This window comes from Hemicordylus capensis, chromosome 2 (assembly GCF_027244095.1).
Source record: "Hemicordylus capensis ecotype Gifberg chromosome 2, rHemCap1.1.pri, whole genome shotgun sequence".
Lineage (NCBI taxonomy): Eukaryota > Metazoa > Chordata > Lepidosauria > Squamata > Cordylidae > Hemicordylus > Hemicordylus capensis.
This window is the reverse complement of record NC_069658.1, coordinates 313,505,011-313,523,908: the sequence shown is the minus strand read 5'-3', so window position 1 is coordinate 313,523,908 and position 18,898 is coordinate 313,505,011. Positions and strand designations below refer to the sequence as shown.

Genomic DNA, 18,898 nt, shown 5'->3' with positions numbered 1-18,898 from the left:
ACAGCTTCCTATTCTCAATGACAACATCATTGTCAACAGTATAAATCTGTTGCAGATTAATTGCATTGCCACCTTTGCCCCCAGCTAGCAGGCTTCCTGCTTTTTCACTGCTGACACCCTGTAGACCAGACGTGCCTAAGCCCAAAGCAGTCGATTTGAAACTCTCTGAGGCTGTTCTCACAAGCAGCCAAGACCAGGCTTTGCTGCCTGGGGGAACCAGCGGAAGCTGACTGGCTCCTGGAGGCACCTCTGCAGCAAATCCGCCTAGGCAGCCCACCTCTGAAATGAGGTTAAGGGAGGGAGCAAGTGTTCCCCTGACCCCGTTTACCGGACTGTGTGTTGCTGAAAGACTGACAGGGGTCCACCTGTCACTGGGGGGGGGTCCCCACCATGCACCATGCACTGGCTCCCATCCTGGCTCCCACATCTCTGTGCTGCCAGGGCTGCAGCAGAGCATCTGGGCACACAATCCACATGCCCAGCACCGACAGGATAATTGTCTGCGGGGGCAGTAAGCTTACCGAGGCTTTCTCCCTGGCCACCCGGCCGCCCGCATGCTTGATCATATGAAAAGCACCTCCATATATTAAAACCATTGCCAGCACAGCACACATATTCCCCCAAAGGTACTTCTCTTTTTAGCCATACTGTTGTCTCTTTGGCTTTAATTCTATGCACACTTACTTGGGCTGCATGATTATTTCACAACGTTCTGCGCCCTCTGCCTGTTTCTTCTTCTTTCAAACAGATAAACAGAAGCCATTACAAGCTCTTGAGCAAGCACCCACCAGTCTTCAGCTTACCAAGAAGCTAAGGGCTAACTGCATTCTGCACAACCAACAGAGCCAAGGAGAAAATTCCACAAAGGTCCCCAGCATCTATGTCGAGGTGGACATATCACACTGCCGCCTTGTCATTTCCTAATCAACACGACCAAATGGTGTTGAATATCATGCTGTACCCCTTCAGTCACTCCACAAGCTTGCAATTTTATTTGCAGTTTACATAACACTCCAGGCCAGATGTAGATGTAATGCTTCCCACCCCCCTTTCTACTGATTTTAAAGCTGTGGTAGTAAAGTCCACTCAGTATGCATATCAGTCTAGTGGAGATTTGGGCTGAAGTAGTATTGGTGCAGCGAGGAAGTAACTTGCTTAGGGAGCCAGAGGTTGCTGGTTTGAATCCCTGTTGGCATGTTTCCCAGACTATGGGAAACACCTATATCAGGCAGCAGCGATACAGGAAGATGCTGAAAGGCATCATCTCATACTGTGAGGGAGAGGGCAATGGTAAACGCCTCCGGTATTCTATCAAAGAAAACCACATGGCTCTGTGGTCGCCAGGAGTTGACACTGACTTGACAGCACAACTTTACTACTATTGGTATGCCAGTGACATACAGCTGTAGCTCTCATTTCCAACAAGGGAATCCTAGGGAGGCAATGGATTATTTGGCATCTGGTGTCAGTTCAGGAATAGATGGAAGCAAACAGGCTGAATCCAGACACTGAATAATCACCTCCATTGGTGATCAAGGCAGGGTTCTGATGAACTGAGGTGCTGTTGGTGAAGGGTTCTGATGAACTGGGAGAGATTGTACAGCTGGGGTTGCATTCCCTCAAAGGAGCAGGGATGCAGGCTGAGAGTCTTATTTGATTTACCTTCCTAGATATTCTTTGATTTAGCCCCCTAGAGCAGGGTTTGTTAACCTTGGGCCCCCAGATGTTGTTGGACTACAACTCCCATCATCCTCAGCCACAAAGGTCATGTCTGGGGATGACGAGAGAGGTAGTCCAACAACATCTGGGGGCCCAAGGTTAAGAAACCCTGCCCTGGGTATTCAGGTGGTGACATGGCAAGGAGTGCATTTTATCTGCTTTGGCTGATAAAAGATTCACCAGTCATGACTTTTCCTGGAGAAGATGGGGTAGGCATCAGTCAGCCATGCTCCAATTATTTCCAGGCTTGATTACTTTGAAGATGTTCCAGAAACGTCAAGTGGCTGCCAGAATTTATTTGGGGCTCAAAGACTAGAGCATATAACTCTGATCTCCACTGACTACCTATGTGTTTCAGGATTCAGTTTAAAGTGCTCTAAAGGGCTCTAAAGAACTTGGAACTAGGACGCCTCATGGACTGATTGGTCTCCCACATGAACCTGCATGACATTTAAGATCAGCATCAGAGTCTCTGCTCTCCAGCCCACCTTTGTATGATATCCTTGGGCATTTTAGACATGTTTGAAAAACTCTCTTATTTCAATGAACTTTTAATTTAATAGATGCTGCCATGCTAGGTTTTAAGTCTAGACTGAGGTTTGATTTTTATGGTTAATTCTAGTATTTTATTAGCCTACCTTCCAGTAGGCTTATGAGATCACCAGACAGTCCGTGTGTGTCCCATCAATTTTGCAATGCCTGGACAATATGAACCAAACTGGATACAGTTGGAGGGACACATAGAGTCACCTCAATGGCACAGTTTGTGATTATGTCATCCACCCCGATTCAAGATGGTGGATGCATACATTTTTGAGGCACAAGTGGGCTGACGTGAAGTACCTAACCGGTCTGAACCAAATTAGGTACAGTTGTAGTGAGTGACACCTAGGGACACCTCAATGGCAAAGTCTGTGATGATGTCATCCACCGTGATCCAAGATAGCAGACAAATAAATGTTAGTGGGCTTACTTGTGAACTACCTGATTTGAACCAAATTTGCTACAGCTTTAGGGACACATAGGGACACCTCAATGGCATAGTTTGTTATGTCATCCACCTCAATTCAAGTTGACGGACATGTAAATGTTTGAAGTGCAAGTGGGCTAACTTGTGGACCACCTAATTGATTTGAACCAAAATTGGTACAGTTGTAGAGTGACACATAGGGACTCCTTAACAGCATGGTTTGTGATGATGATATACCCCCAGTTCAGGATGTGTGAACATTTGAGGTGCAATTGGGCTAAGTTGTGAACCGCCTAACCAATTTGAACCAAATTTTCTACAGGTGTAGGGACACATATGGATGGTTCAAGGGTATAGTTGGTAATGATGTCATCCACCCTGAATCAAGATGGTGGGCACATGAACGTTTGAGGTGCAAGTGGGAACCGATTTGGACCATATTTGGTAATGTTGTAGGGGTAGTTAAATGAAATAGGCAGATTAGTTCTTACTAGAACAAATTATTATTTTACTATATGCTCTTAATTTGTTTGAGCCACTTGACATGTTTTAACAGAAAAATGGGATACAAACAACCAAAATCACCATCAAATTACAATTGCTACTGAAGAACAGACTGTCTAGACCAGGGGTAGGCAAGCTTCTGCACTCCAGCTGTTGTTGAACTACAACTCCCATCATCACCAGGCACAATACTTGTGGCTGGGGATGATGGGAGTTGTAATTCAGCAACAGCTAGAGTGCCAAAGTCTGGTCCAGAAGCACGTTCCAGAGAACTCCATTAGATGCATCCAAAGGTTTGGGTGTGCCTAGTGAGAGTGGAGATTTTCTCCATGTGTCAAAAACACTTTTCCTAATGTGCCAGAAACAGCTATTGGGGAGAAAAGTCAAATGTTCTACTGAGCCCAAACAATGGAATGATGGGTTCTTAATCATGTGATTCTCTGGAACATAGCCCAATATTATAGTTTATCTGCTTTCTTTTAACATGTTTATACACACGGTGTACTGGTTCAGACATAATGCCAAACCATGGTTGAGTGCTACATAAATGGGTCCTCTGCTCTCATGCTCCTTCCTCCCAATCCTTTATGTGCCCAGATTCCCTTCTGACTTTGCAACAAACCATGGTTTGACATTACTTCTGAATTACAAAAGTAGCATTTCTAAAAAGGACAGTTTCCTCAGTTTCATGAAATATCAAACCAAAGTGAGGGAGGGAATCTGAGTATGCATCAAAACATGGGCTGGTGTTCTGTCTGAACCACCCCACTATCCACCTCTGAGTTGCTTCTTGCAAAGGTTGCATTCCAGGGTTGATACAGCAGTACACAAACAAGCAGTTTAATACACACGAAAATAAATCTTTGCAGGTAATTGTCTATAAACAGATAAGGCACCTTTCTTGGTGGATGGAAGTAACTCTACAGTACTTTGTGATTAATTTGTCCACCAAAAGTCATGTGTTAGTATCAACTTGAACGTATTCATGTTTTCTTTAGTCTATCAGTCAAGACCTGACATCTTCATTAAGGTTTATTTGGAAGATAATCCTTTGAATTTACAGTTGCAGAGTACTGGAACACACACAAAAGGAAAAGAAAGTTAACAACCTTTTCCATCTCCTGGCCTTCAGACTTTTAGATTAGATCAATTATTGACCCATATGTGTGGCTTTTACTCTTGACCGGCCTGCTGCTTAAGTAACTTTGCGTTTACGTTGCTTGCACTGCCTTCTAAGATGTGGTTTTGAATGTACACCATACGGCATAGCTGCAGATTTTACCAAATCACCTACTGACCCAGCGAGTCAGTAATTCCTGATAACGAAACCTTTAGCTAAAATGGATTAGCAGGCTATTGCGATCCAAGTCGTGTATGTTTCAGAGGTTTCACGATGCTTGTACTTACTAAAGGGGATATCAACAAGATGGAATGCTAGGCTATGGGGAGGTGGGATTTGCAGTGATAGCCATGAAGTCTGATGAAGGGGCATATAGTACCACATTTGCAGGAGACTTCCATATTCAGATGGATTAAGCATCCTTGGCTTGGCAGGAGGAGGACTTGTGGGAGCAAATCATGAAGCTGTTCTCATGAGCAGACAAGCACAGGCTTAGGCAGCCCAAGCTCCTCGTGAAAACCACTGCAATCCAAATGGTTCCCAGCAGTGCCGTGGCAACAAACCCAGTGCTGAAGCCCAGCTCTTTGCCTGGGTTAAATGTGCAAACATGTCCTTAACCCAGCTGCCAGGATTGTGTGTCAGCCCGAGCTGCTTGCAGCTCACGCTGATGCAGAGACGGGCGCCTAGAGTGCCTGTCCCCTGGGAGAGTCCCCCCCGGTGCACTTTGGGATACCCGGAGGCCAGGATAACCAGACCCTAACCTTCAGAGTGATCCACCACGCTCCACACTGCACAGAGCAGTGTAGATCATAGGACAATCATCTGGAAGGAAGGCAAGGTTTGCGAATCCTCCCCCCCCCACCTGCCCACCCACCCGGCTGATCGTGTGAATGACCTCAATATATCTATGCCTGCACTATTCCTGCACTTCAGTATATCTATGCCTGTATAGTTACTTGCATCTACAAACAAAAATATGGTCCCAAAATTTATACAGTGTCACTTCACTGTGTTACCATGGAACTCTCAGCCATAGCCACTCCAAGCTATGAAGTATGTCAAGAGAATGTGTGCTTCAGAGCTACATTGAAAAAGAGAGCATTTTTTTTAAAAAAAGTTGTCTTGCCCAATTAAAAGCATATTATATAGACCAGGCTTCCCCAACCTGCAGCCCTCCAGATGTTGCTGAACTACAACTCCCAGCATACCCAGCCACAATAAATTGTGGCTGGGGTGCTGGGAGTTGTAGTTCAGCAGCATCTAGAGGGCCACAGGTTGGGGAAGCCTGATATAGACCAATTGACTATGGATTGATACGGGCTGCAGTCCAGCTGGCTGGAATCCTGGCTACAGTCCAAAAGACTGTGTGAGACTACCACATTCACAGCAGGGCTCTTGAGCTTACTCCCACCCCCACTGAAAGCAGTGCCCTATGCTGAAGTGGCTTCTTTCACGATGTAAGGACCTACACATGACTAGCAGCACTTGTGCATAAAAGGGCTCTTTGGATCCCAATCATTCTACAGTCACCCACTAGATTTTCCCCAAAGGAGGCAGCACACACATGCATTTACCTCTTCCATATTTTTTTTCAGTTTTTTCACTTCCTGCCCTTTCACCTCAAGCTGTTCTTTTATCTTGGAAAGTTGCTTGACCAGTTCCACAATGGTGTTCTCGTGGTGATCCCTACTGGTGTTTCCAAAGTAGGACATCAGCTTTTTCATCACTGTGTCATCACATCTGTGAGCAGAAAGATTCATATGACTATATCTCTACACCTTGGTCTAACAAAACTAAAGATTACAGTTGCAATCTTCATTGCAACTGTAAAATATTTGAACTGAGCACTTCTACACATAAACCCTATAACTAAACACTGGGCAGGATTCAGACTGAGTTATGAATAATTGCAATTGAAATAAATGAGGCAAGTTAGTCATGATTTGTAGTCCTATTATTTTCAGTGAGACTTAGTCATGATTTAGCCTGGATCCTGCCTCAAAAATACAGGGTACCCTATTCTTCTGGGTAGAGAAGAAATAAATGGGTGGCTTTGCACGACCACCAGTATATATTGTATTTTTGCACCAAGAACCCACCCACGATAAGTGCCCACACCTGTTTAGAGCCTGCAGCTTTGAGTGGCTCTTGTTAAAAATAAATTAGAAAGCGTGCACCCAGCTGCTCCTCACACCCCTTCCCCTCTTGCAGGGCTGGGGGCAAGTGGGACATCAACCACGCTCCATTGGGGGCAGGGGAACGCTGTAAATATTTCATTCCATGCCTCTCTTCCCCCCCCCCCCCGCTTTTTTTTCTTTTGCAGAAGTACACCCAAACTCTGCATTTTGTTAACTGGGGATGGGGGAGCAGAGAGGGAGTCAGCCACACTCTGCCGACACTCCTTGACCCCACTCCTACTGCTTAACAGTAGTATCCAACACGCTGCAGCTGCAGTGCTAAGGAGTTCCATCACCTCCCTTCTAATTGGAGAGACAAAAGAGGCAACCAAACTTCCTAGAGCTGTGTGAGCTGGATACTAAATGAGAGGCACATCTGCACCTAATGACTAATCCGGGTGCAGGCACATCTCTTAATTGGCATCCAGCTCACACAGTGAGAAAGGAGGCCATGGAACTCCTTAGCACTGCAGCTGTGGTATGTTGGATTCTACTGGGGGAGGGGGGAGGGGTGGCAATGCAGTGTGGCTGACTTCCTCTCTGCTCCCCACCCACACCAGTCAAGAAAACGGAGAGTTTGTTTGCAGAAGCCCCTGCTAACTTGGCAAAGAGGCACCTTTTAACGTGGTGATTCTCTTTATTTATTCAGGGGCAGAGTAACTGGCCCTACCCACCCCCAGCACAGTACCTCCAGTGGCTGTTGCTGGTGTGTGTCTTATGTTTATTTTTAGAATGTGAGCCCTTTGGGGACAGGGATCCATCTTATTTGTTTGTTATTGCTCTGTGTAAAGGGCGGTATAGAAATCAATCAATCATTCAATCAATCATTCAATTTTTAAAAAGAGGCATGGAATGAAATATTTACAGCTTCTCCCCAGCCCTGGAAGAGGGGAAGGGGTGCAGGGAGCAGCTGGGTGCTGCCCTGAAGCACTTTGCAGCGAGAGGAACCTGGTAACAGCCACTTTGGTATAAATATATACCATGCTTCTGGATACCCACCACGGAGCAGTTGGGCTTCAGACTGGTCATGAAGGAGGTGGCTGACAGGGAGTTGCTAGACAGCCTGCTCCCTTTCAAGTTCCCACACCCTCCTTTTCCATTGTAAAAGACTGTAGAACCGGCGGGTTTTTGGTGCAAAAATACAGTGCTGACAAAATAAGTATGAAAGGAACTGGCGGTGCCAGGGAGTGTGCATTCCAGATGGTTGTGACATCTGAACCTGACCACCTTCAATGGTTGATTCCAGTTACCCACTTCTGCCAGATTTGCCAAGCCAACTTCAACTCCTGGCTTCAAGTAGGTGCAGGAAGTCAGGAAGATGGAAGTGGTTAACTGGGGTCGAGAACTGGAGGTAGGCGGGTTCAGACATTACACTGATTGAGAGCAAGCACTCTCTAGCACCCCGGTTCCTCTTGTACCTACTTTGTAAGTACTTACGGGTGGTTGTGTGAAGCCACCCAATTTATGTATTTTAATTCATTTATTCATTTTGCTTTATTACTTGTGGAATATCCCTGGCTTAGAACTATGAGAAATAAGCCATTGGTTTAATATTACTTACTAATGTAGAGTTTAGAATAAATAATAAATTGCATTTTCCAGGATTTTCTCACATAGGATAAGATAATAAACTTTTGATTTTGACTGCAGTCCTAGGAAGTTTGGTTTTCATCATAAGAAGCTAGTGAGCCGGGTCTCACGATGAGTGAGACCCGGTTTAGAAGGATGAGAGGGGAGAGCAGGCTAAGCCCGCTCTCCCCGCACATGAGCAGGGAGGGAGTCCTGGGCGGCTGGATTGGCCGCCCACACGATTGCCGGCTCTGTGATGGAGCTGGCGGGGGCTGGGGAGCTTGGGGGCCATGCAGCTCCCGGAAGCTCCAGTATGCCCTGCGCAGTATGCACTGTGCAGGGCATATTGAGGAGACCCCCGGAGCTGGGAGGTGGTTTTTTGCCTCCCCTCCGGGGGGTCTACTCACGAGTAACTGTGGTGTGGAGCCACGCCGCGGCTACTCACAATCTTTAAAACCAGGTTTGCGGAGCACTTGCTCCGCAAACCTGGTTTTAGGGGAGGGGTACTAGGTGGGTTACCCACCTAGGAACCACCGGGCTTGCAGCAGAGCCTGGTGGTTCACACGCTGGGGCGAAATCGGGCTAGCCTCCGCTAGCCCGAGTTCGCCCCCTCATGTGAATAGCCTCAGTGTCTGTCCTTAGAAAGCTAAAGAACAATGTGCATTACAATGTGTGTAGATGGCAAAGAAGGCAGCGTGAGGGACTCCATTCTCCTCTCTAATCTCTCTTGAATCAGGATTTAAGAGAACTACCATGGTCTCTTCTATTACTGCATTAATGTGTTATCTTTTGATTCTATACAATCATAACTGCATATTTTTATTCAAAAGCTACTATACCTGTAAAATGTCACTAACCCCATGGCATCATTTTCAGAAACGATAACTCAGCTATGTTGAACATATGTATTAGCACAAGTCTGTTACTGAGTCATACCCGCTACTGCAACAGGGGAGTTTGTCTAGCAGTTTCTTCACTTCAGCCAGCTGGTATTGCTGGTCTCCTGCCCATTTCTCTTCTTCTTCATCAGATGCAGCCTGGCCTTCCACAGAGCGAAACATTTGATCTTCCACTAGAAACAAAGAGAAATACGACTCAGTGGCACTCACTGTAACACCATCTCCAAGGAACAGTGGTTTAAATAAAATTCAATTTAAGCAAAACCAAGTGGGAGCCTTAAATGAATAATGTATTGAAAATTACTAGATAAAGGAGAATGGAAATTACCATGTTGGCGTTGCCAAAAATATGACTTCGCAGCCTTTTTTCTTAACACTCTAAGAGCTAGTCTACTTAAGGACAGTTAGCACAATCAGCTAAGCTGATTGTCAGCTTGTGAGCCAGCGTGGTGTAGTGGTTAGAGTGCTGGACTAGGACTGGGGAGACCCGAGTTCAAATCCCCATTCAGCCATAATACTAGCTGGGTGACTCTGGGCCAGTCACTTCTCTCTCAGCCTAACCTACTTCACAGGGTTGTTGTGAGGAGAAACTTAAGTATGTAGTACACTGCTCTGGGTTCCTTGGAGGAAGAGCGGGATATAAAATGTAAATAAATACATCTACCTGAAATTACTTATACCTAAGTCCTAATGAAATGAATAGCACAAAAACATTATTTAAGAGAACGTCTTCTTCATCATGAACCCCATCGCCCATTGAGATCATCCGGAGAGGTCTGTCTGCATTTGCCACTGGTTTGTCTGGTGACTACTTGAGGACGAGCCTTCTCCGCTGCTGCCCCAAAGCTTTGGAATGTGCTCCCTGTTGAAATAAGAGCCTCCCCATCTTTGACAATTTATATCTTTAAAGACACATCTGTTCACCCAGACTTTTAATTAAATACTGTTTTAATAGTTTTAACATGGTTTTAAAACACTGTTTTAAATTTTCAAATTGTTGTAATGTTTTAATTTTTTCTGTTGTCATTTATTTTGTGTTGTTGTAAACCTCCCAGAGACATAAGTTTTGGGCAGTATAAAAATATGTTGCATAAATAAATAATAAATAAATTATTCTCACCCATTCCAGTGGAGGATAAAAATCTGACTCTGTTTCTACTACAGGCTAACAAACTGACAGTCTGAAAAGGCTTCCTTGGCTGTGAATGATGGAGGTTTCTTTGTTTAGCAAAGACCCAGATATTAGTCCTGCCTAGGACTAGCAGATTCTGTCTCCACATCGTCACATAACTTTCACATAACCTTTATGCACATAAAGGTTGTGCATCAAACCTTTTCAAATATCAAGTATGAACATCAAACTGGCCTTCCTGGTATGGGTGCAAATCAAGCAAATGAATAGATCCTTCCAATTTTTTACACTCATAGAATCTATACTGTATTTATGAACTAATTTGTTCATTGCTGCCAAGTTTTGAGATCTGTAATGCAAAACTGGCTTCTTCTCCTGTTCCCCAAAATGTATGAGCTTTCTGTGAAAAACTGACATAGTAGAAGCTTGAATGCTGGAAGAAGATGAGAGTTACAGCTTTTGGTAAAGGCATTTGAATTTTAGCTTTGTAAGTGTAATTCCTGAGGGAGAGGAAGATAGGCTGAAGAATTTAGATAATAGCCTGTTTTATAGACATGATTTTTCTTACAATCTGGAGTAGGAAGAATGCTGTTGGCCATTACTCACACATTACTTATAAGTCATTGTTTTGCAAGAGGAAGTGCCAGATTGTTTCAGTTAATTGCTGTATGTGTCACTAGGGAAACAAAAAACAGCTTTCTTCACACAAAGAGGAATCTCTGCCACATATGCTAAAAGGATTATTGCCATCAACCATCACCTGCATTACTCCTCTATAAGATTTGTCTGAGCAAAATGGGGCTGACCTGAGGGCATTTTCTATTTCCTTTTCTGTTCAAAATGTAGATCTCCTTTAACACTAAGGCACAGCCATGATAGTTGCTATGAATATCATCCAATATTTCAGGTTCAAAAGCTAGCTCAATCTAGGGGTGTATACAAATCAATTCTTGTGATTCGATTCTGCCTTGAATAGCAAAGATTTGAATCAATTTGTCAAACTGGCCAACCACTGCCATCCAATTCGACAAATTGAATTGAAGATTTGCGAGAAATTTGTGATTTGGCCATAGAGAACAATGAGAAACTAAAATCATCCCATTGTTCCCCATGGGTAGGTCCTAGGCACACCAAAGTTGGGTGGTAGGGCATAATAGGTGCTACCTACCACTCAACCCACAAAATAAACAGACAAGCAGGCAATTTTTTTAATACCCCCCCCCCCGTAAAAAGAAAAACCCCCATAGGATCCTAAGGATTATTTTAAAAAAACTAGGTTACTTTAAAAAAAAACTCCAGCTTGCCCATTTATTTTGTGGGTTAGGCGGTAGATAACACCCATCACACCATCACACCCAACCTACTTTGGTGTCCCTAGGTCCTACCCATGGGGAACAATGGGGTGATTCGAGTTTCCCATTGTTCCTTATGGACAAAACAAGCAGAGTGCACTGTACAGTGTTCACACATTTTGCAACCCTGCCTTGAAAAAGAATGCTGCAGAACAGAAGAAGCACACACACAATCCATCCTAACACAGGAGGACAACACATTTTGCCAAAATGCAGTCCAAAGATGGCCAATAACCATGGACCCAGAATCCACTGCCAGCCACAGTGCCTGTGCTGCAGTAACATCATTGGCACAAATTGCTCTCTTACACACAGTTATGACTCCATCCTTACTTGCAAAAGCTGCCATAGCACAGCAGCACCCCTAGCAGCCAGCAACCATAGCCATAAGCTCAACTACAGCAACATCATGTTTTGACTGAGTACACCTTGCAATGCAGATTGCAGAGCAGAGCAGTGAGTGAAGCACAAGTTGGTCAAGGCCGGATAGGGAGTTCATCATAGTAATCACCAAGAAATATTACACACAGAAACACAGAGCTGAGCTGCCACTGTCCATTTATGCCACAACACCATCTCACAAACAGACCAAACCACAGCTATAGGAAGGCAGGCAGGCACCCAAGTTCTGCCTTTGTCAATCTGAAACCCAGAAAAACCAGATAGTTATAGCAGCAATAGGTACAACATTATGCTCAGTGCTGAGAAAAGAAAACCACAAAACCAAACCTTCCTTCCTCTTGTCCTCCTGATGTATCTTCTTGCATAAGGGCTGTTTCTCTGCCTCCCAGTCCCTTTGAATATATTTTGAAATGATCTCCAAAAGTGTTCCCCCCTCCTCCCTCCCCCAGTCAATGGGCGCACAGTTGCCCATGCCAATGGTTGATTTTAATAACAAGCCAACGAAGATGCAAGGAGATCTCAAGCCAATTGGAAGCCAATGCCAGTACACCAATCAGCAAGTGGGGAAAGTCTGCCAAAATAGCTGCACAAATCACACGAATCGATTCGTGCCAAATTGGGGCTGATTTGATTCGACCTCAAATCAACCCTTTCATTTAAGAGGTGATTCAATTCATGGTCGAATCGCAAATCATCCCTGATTTGGCACTAATTGATTCACATGTGTATCAAGTTACATATCGCTAGTTCAATCTACTCATTTTCAAAGGAGAGGAGGGTAAACGTGCAATGTATTCAGGGCTATCATTTCAGAAGCTAGTAGAATAAGGCTGCAACACAAAGGCCTCAGAGGATCAGACATCACACAGAACCTCCATTTATTTCATTTATCTTAGGCTGCTTTTCTGAACCCACCTCACAGGTTCATGTCTGTCTGTCTAACCCATATTATTATTATTATTATTATTACATTTATATCCCGCTCTTCCTCCAAGGAGCCCAGAGCGGTGTACTACATACTTGAGTTTCTCTTTCACAACAACCCTGTGAAGTAGGTTAGGCTGAGAGAGAAGTGACTGGCCCAGAGTCACCTAGCTAGTATCATGGCTGAATGTGGATTTGAACTCGGATCTCCCTGGTCCTAGTCCAGCACTACACCACGCTGGCCCTAGGTTTGAAGCTGGCTTGTGTACTCAAGTTAAGCCTAACCTTAGTTTGGTGATACATCTGAACCCATGCTCAGAATAAACCTTTGTTTTACTCCTCTCTCCAAGGGCTGACGATCACAAAGTCACTAGCACACAGCAGCTGCTCTAGGCTGCTAGTGTCTCTAACTGGTGCCAGTTTGCAATTTCCCCTTGTCTGCCGAGCTACTTAGGTCATCTTTTCAATCCTTGCCTCGAAACCAAGTTGCTGACACGATTCACCATTCCTTTTAAATCCAGAGGCTTTTAGCAAAGACAATTAAAGCCCGCTGTGCGGTCTTGCTGCTTTCATCCCCACCAGAGCTGAAGTCCAGCAGCAGTCCCTTGACAAAGCAGCAACTACACACCCCACAGGCTGGGCGGAAATCACTTTCCCAACCTGATTTGGAATGGAGCTGAAGAGCGACTGTTTTCTTTTCCTTTGTGTCTGATGGTCAGGCCAGTGGGGTGCCTTGCTTCCCCCCCTAACAGGAAGAGGCTGTGTCAAGGGTTTAAGAAGGGATCACACCATAGACCTTTCATACAGCTCTGCAGCATCACTGCCGACATAGCCCCAAGGAACAAGAAGAACGTGCATTTGTGGATGATGAGTGCTATCTGTGGTCACAAGCAGCCATGTAGGACCACTCTCCAAATTGGGTTTTCTCTTTCCTTCCAACAACACTAACACTACATTGTAGTCACTCTCTAAATCTCTCCCCGCCCCCTTTCCCCAGTAATGCTGCCTCACAAGAAATGTTCCTTAGTTAGCCTGTCCACCCATGCAATTGTCTCTTCTTTGTCCGGCCTGTTAACCCGTCTCCCCTTTGCTCCGGTATGTTATTATTACTGTCAGGCTGCCTTGCTTCTGCCTTCTAAAAAAGCTCCATTTTGCCTATCCTCTCCCGCCACTGAAACGGTTAATCCTGTCCTTCCATTACTTCACACCCTGGCTCCTTTCAGTGTCATTCAGCTAATGCCAAAAGGCATCGGTGTTGCTTTCTGCTAACGTAGGAGTGGGGAAGAAATGATTAAGTGTGCCTAGTGCAAGACTGCAGCTGGGGGCTGGGAGGATTGGTGCTTTATAGCTCCTTTGCATTCTGTCGGGAGCTGAGAGCTCCAGGGAATTCCAAAAGTGGAGGAAAGAGCGGACCGGGCTTGTGCTAGGTGAGCCCGCCCCTTTTATAACTGGGACCAGTGTTGGGAAGTGGGTGATAGGATGAAGGCTTGCCAGGAGCAGAACAAGACAGCCTGGGATTGCATGTGGGCTCTTCCGAGTAGTCGAAGGCAGGGGATAGGACACTTGTAAATCACATTCATGAGAAACAAGCCAAGATTGCTGATCATCTGCAGCACCACGATCATTTTCTTCATAAACCTTAGGTACATTTAACATAAGGTTCTGTGTGATCTCTAAACTAACCCACAGATAACCAGGCTGCACCACTGGGAAGGAAGACTGAAAGAACCCAGTGCAACGAGGCACAAATACAGAGTTGTGTGTATAAGATGTGGCATGACAGGAGCAAGTAGAGACCATAAATGGACAACCCTACTCTGTTATTTCCAGTATAATGCTTGGGCAGTGAGAGATATTCAGCTATATGATTTTGAAATGACGCTTCTGGAATATTGTACTGGACTAGTTATTTTGTGCCCCTGAGTGTGCTCGGTGTTTTATAAGAGACAGAGGTGACACAAGCTCCTGCTGATAGGGCTTACACGTAAGGCTACTATACACATTTTGCCTCGAATGGTGAGGGAGGTCCGCAACATTTCCTCTTAACCAGCAGAGGGCACTGCTGTAAAGCAAAAGAACCAATATGGGATGGCTACAAGCTTAGCAGATATGAATTTGTCAGGTAAAAATATCCTCCTCTACTGCAATAAAGATTGGGGGTGGGGGCGGGCACAGCGGTTTGCAGGCAAACATTTCCTAATTGAAAAAAGCACACAGACAAGTGCTCAGCCTATTTCATTTGTTTTCAGAATAACTTAATCTGTGCCTTATAAGGAGCAATAATGTATTGTTGTATTTGTGTAGAGGGATTGAAAGTTTGCCTCTCTAGAGCAGTCTTTTGAATTACATAGTGAGAAAGCCACAAATATGCATCTTTCTTGGATGTTACATTTTCAAAATTATCCTTCTTCCCGCAGAAACCCTGCCGCTTGAAGTATCACACAAATCCTTGCTGTGATATTCAAGATACAAACCCTACCCTTCTTGGTAACTGAGTTCAAATGGAAGTGCTCCGAGGTGGATTAGCCAGAGAAGACTGGTCCTCGGACCAATGATGCTGTTGACCTCCAGAATGTTATGTTTGTTCTAGGAGTCACTGATGCGCAGCGAAGGCCCAGCTTAGCAATTCACAAACACAGTGGAGACATGAACTTATAAGCAGCCCTAATGCCTGCACAGCTAAACAATCATTATCACTTTTCTCCAGCCAGGGAAATTGCTTCCTCCAAGCAAATCCTGCAAAATGCTGAGCACTTTAGCCCAGATTGTGCTAAGCACATGATCCAGTATTAGCATTTCTCTTTGGCAGTTCTGCCATTTGCCAAGCAGTTTATTTCTACACTTCCTGCCCAGTTTTACATACAGTGGCTTTGAATCACATCATTGCCTAACACCACTTACCTTATACACATCTATTCCATCTTTCAAATTTAACCTTCAGACTTCAGGCCTCTCCTTTAAATAAACAATTTGTCATTCATTATGGATTTCATTCGGTTGCAAGGGAATACCAAGAGGCACAATTACATTGCCCATTCCATTCCATTCCTGCCACAACAACAGCATCCTTCTGAACTCCATCTTGCTGTTTGTGTGCCAATGAGTTCAGCTACTGAAGACTGCTATGAATAACAGCTAAAGCAGTAGTGCCTGCATGTGGTGAAACATGTTCCTCAACTTCGATTTGGCTGGATTTTCCAAGAGGTGGTGAACTATGATCTTGTCACATCTTGTTGTACATCATAGAGCTAATGTAGGCATTGAATCTACCTTGTCATTTCTGGTTTTTCCATGTAATGTTTTTGACTTTTTTTTAAAAAAAGCACACCATGTGCAGGTGTGTTGAGTCTCCCATTTTCTGAACCCAAGTCATGTATTTCAGGGTGACCTGGTGTGTGCAGGTTCTGTCAAGGCATCCTGTTAGTCTGTGTTAGGATCATGTGACTAATTATGCTCAGAAGAACATAAATTAGTCTATCTGAACAGTTCCTAGAGCTGACAGAGTTTCTGATCTTATGGAGACTAGGCATTAAGTTAGTACCTGCTAACTGAGCAAAGAGGCACCTTTTTAAAGTGGCGATTCTTGTTGTTTAGCAGGGGGAGAGCAACTGGCCCTGTCCATCCCCAGCACAGCATTTCTCCAGTGGCTGTTGCTGGTGTCTATCTTATGTCTCTTTTTTAGCCTACTTTCCAGTAGGCTTATGAGATCACCTGGCATTCCATGTGTTTGTCCCCCGACTCATCAACTCTGCAACACCTAGACCAATATGAACTAAATCAGGTACAGTTGTAGGAACACATAGGGTCACCCTAACAGTGTAATGTGTGATTATGTCATCCACCCTGATTGAAGATGGAGGATATGTAAACTTTTGAGGCGCAAGTGGGCTAACTTGAACTGCCTAACTGATTTGAACCAAATTTGCTACAGCTGTAGGGACACACAGGGATGCCCAATGGCATAGTTTTTGATGATGTCATTCACCCCAATTCAAGATGGCAGATGTGTGAATGTTTGAGGCGCAAGTAGGCTAACTTGTGGACTGTCTAACCGATTTGAACCAAATGAGGTACAATTGTGGTGAGTGACTAACAGGGACAACTCAATGGTGTAGTTTGTGATGATGTCATCCACCCCAATTCAAGATGGCAGACGCATGAACATTTGAGGTTCATGAGATCTAACTTGTGGACCTCGATTTGAACCAAACGTACTCCAGTTGTAGAGATAGTGAAAGGAAAGTCGGCAGATTAGTTCTTACTAGAACAACTTGTTACCATCATCTGTTTAATTTTATTGGCCACGACACAGAACTTTGCCACACAATGAAGCTATTCACAAGTGCAGGCAAAATGGGGCTAAGGAAGCCCAGCGCAGTTTTGCCAGCTCGTGTGAACCACTGGGAGCTATGTGGGTCCCAATGCTAACCCCATGTTAACTGATATAAATGTGATTTATAAATGTATATAAAATAATAATAATAATAATAACAGCAACAACAACAACTGAACAAACAGGCATCTTTTAAAAGTGATGATTCTCTTTATTTAGCAGGGGGAGAGTAACTGGCCCTGTACACACACACACCCCGCACAGTACCTCCAGTGACTGTTGCTGGTGTCTGTCTTATGTTTCTTCTCAGATTGTGAGCCCTTTGGGGACAGGGAGCCTATTTATTTATTTGTTTGTTTGTTTGTTTATTCATTTATTTATGTAAACCGCTTTGGAAATTTTAGTTGAAAAGAGGTATATAAATATTTGTTGGGTTGTATGTTGTGTTGTTAGATTGTGAGCCCTTTAGAGACAGGAAGCCATTTATTATTAACCCCTGAGCTGGCTGCTTTTTAGCCTCCCGGTCGGGGATCTCCTCGTGAGTTGCCACGGTGCGGAGCCGTGTCACAGCAGCCCACGATCCAGTCACCCCAGTTAGCGGAGCGCTCGCTCTGCTAACCTGGGCTAAGGGGAGGGGTGGTTTGGGCAGTTTGCTGCCGGGAGCTGCTCGGCTCCCGTTCCAGCACACGACCGCCAAAAAGCGGGCTTGGCTCCCTTAGCCCACTTTTTGGCGGTCATGAGAATCACCTCATAGTTTTAACACAACACAAAATATTGTTCTAAGGAACAGTTACAAGGGAAAACATACGGAAATTAACACTAGCCCATCCATTACAAGTACCAGAATGTCCATGCATATATTCTGTCTTTGACAGATATCAGTAGAGTGAGTACAAGGAGAAGTAAAATATGTCTCCTCTGTGTGTTTCTTTATAATTCCATTGGGGTGGGGTGGGGAGTAAGTGGAGGAAATGAATGGAAGGGCCATTTAAGTGGTGCACTTTGTCTAGACCACAGGTAACCAGGCTTCAGGAGTGCCTGTAACTCTCCCCTACTTCTATACACATGAAGAAGTTATACTGAGTCAGACCCCTGATGCACCTAGTGCAGTATAGTCTATGTTGACTCGCACCAGATTTCTAGGGTTGTTCAGTGGTCTTTCCCAGCTCTGCCTGGTAATACTAGGAATTAAACCTGGGACCTTCTGCATCCAGGGCACTACCACTGAACTACAGCTTCCCCCCACATATACTCAGTGGCTGTGTGTCCCTCCACCCCATCCCCACCTCCAAATTTGAAAAGATGCCTGAAAGTGTGGAAAAGAAGTCAGAGGCATGTGATATTCAAGCATAAATTACTTCAGGGTGGGTTCCTAATTTAATTTAATCTAGGACTGTTTGCTGTTCACCCACTCATTCATTTAAGCTGACATGGGGAACATTTAGAACACAGTGAGGCAAACATTGTGAGGGCAACTCTCTTCTCTCCCCAAGTTGAGAGGGGTGCACATTTCCCATGTCAAAGCTTTGCAGTTTAAATGCAGGTGATGGCTGGACAACTGCAATCTCAAATGTGCATTCTTTACCATGTAATGCTGAAAGGTGGAAGGTCTTTGTCCCAGTTACCATCCACTCTTTCCATCATAGATCAATATTTTCATAAAGGTTTTTATGTGGAGAAGGGAAAGAAAGAGAGCTGCCGTGCACCTCATCCCTTTGTGATCTGGGATAAACATTGCTCATCTAATGCAGAGCTGCATAACTTCAACCTTCCAACTGTTTTTAGACTACAACTCCC

The 18,898-nt window shown here is 44.6% G+C and overlaps 1 protein-coding gene across 7 annotated transcripts in view; it reads right to left on the bottom strand.

Annotated features, from left to right (window-relative positions):
- Positions 1–18,898, bottom strand: part of EFCC1 (EF-hand and coiled-coil domain containing 1) — a 189,255-nt gene that overhangs the window by 89,639 nt on the left and 80,718 nt on the right. For 5 of the 7 annotated variants that reach the window (XM_053303774.1, XM_053303772.1, XM_053303773.1 and 2 more), the window contains exons 4-5: positions 8,996–9,131; positions 5,888–6,053 (exon numbers count right to left, since the gene is read on the bottom strand). In XM_053303774.1, the coding sequence (XP_053159749.1) occupies positions 5,888–6,053; positions 8,996–9,131 (302 nt within the window). Of the gene's footprint in view, positions 1–380; positions 735–2,567; positions 4,267–5,887; positions 6,054–8,995; positions 9,132–18,898 lie in introns of those variants that run through there. The other 2 variants (XM_053303776.1, XM_053303777.1) reach the window with 2 other exon arrangements.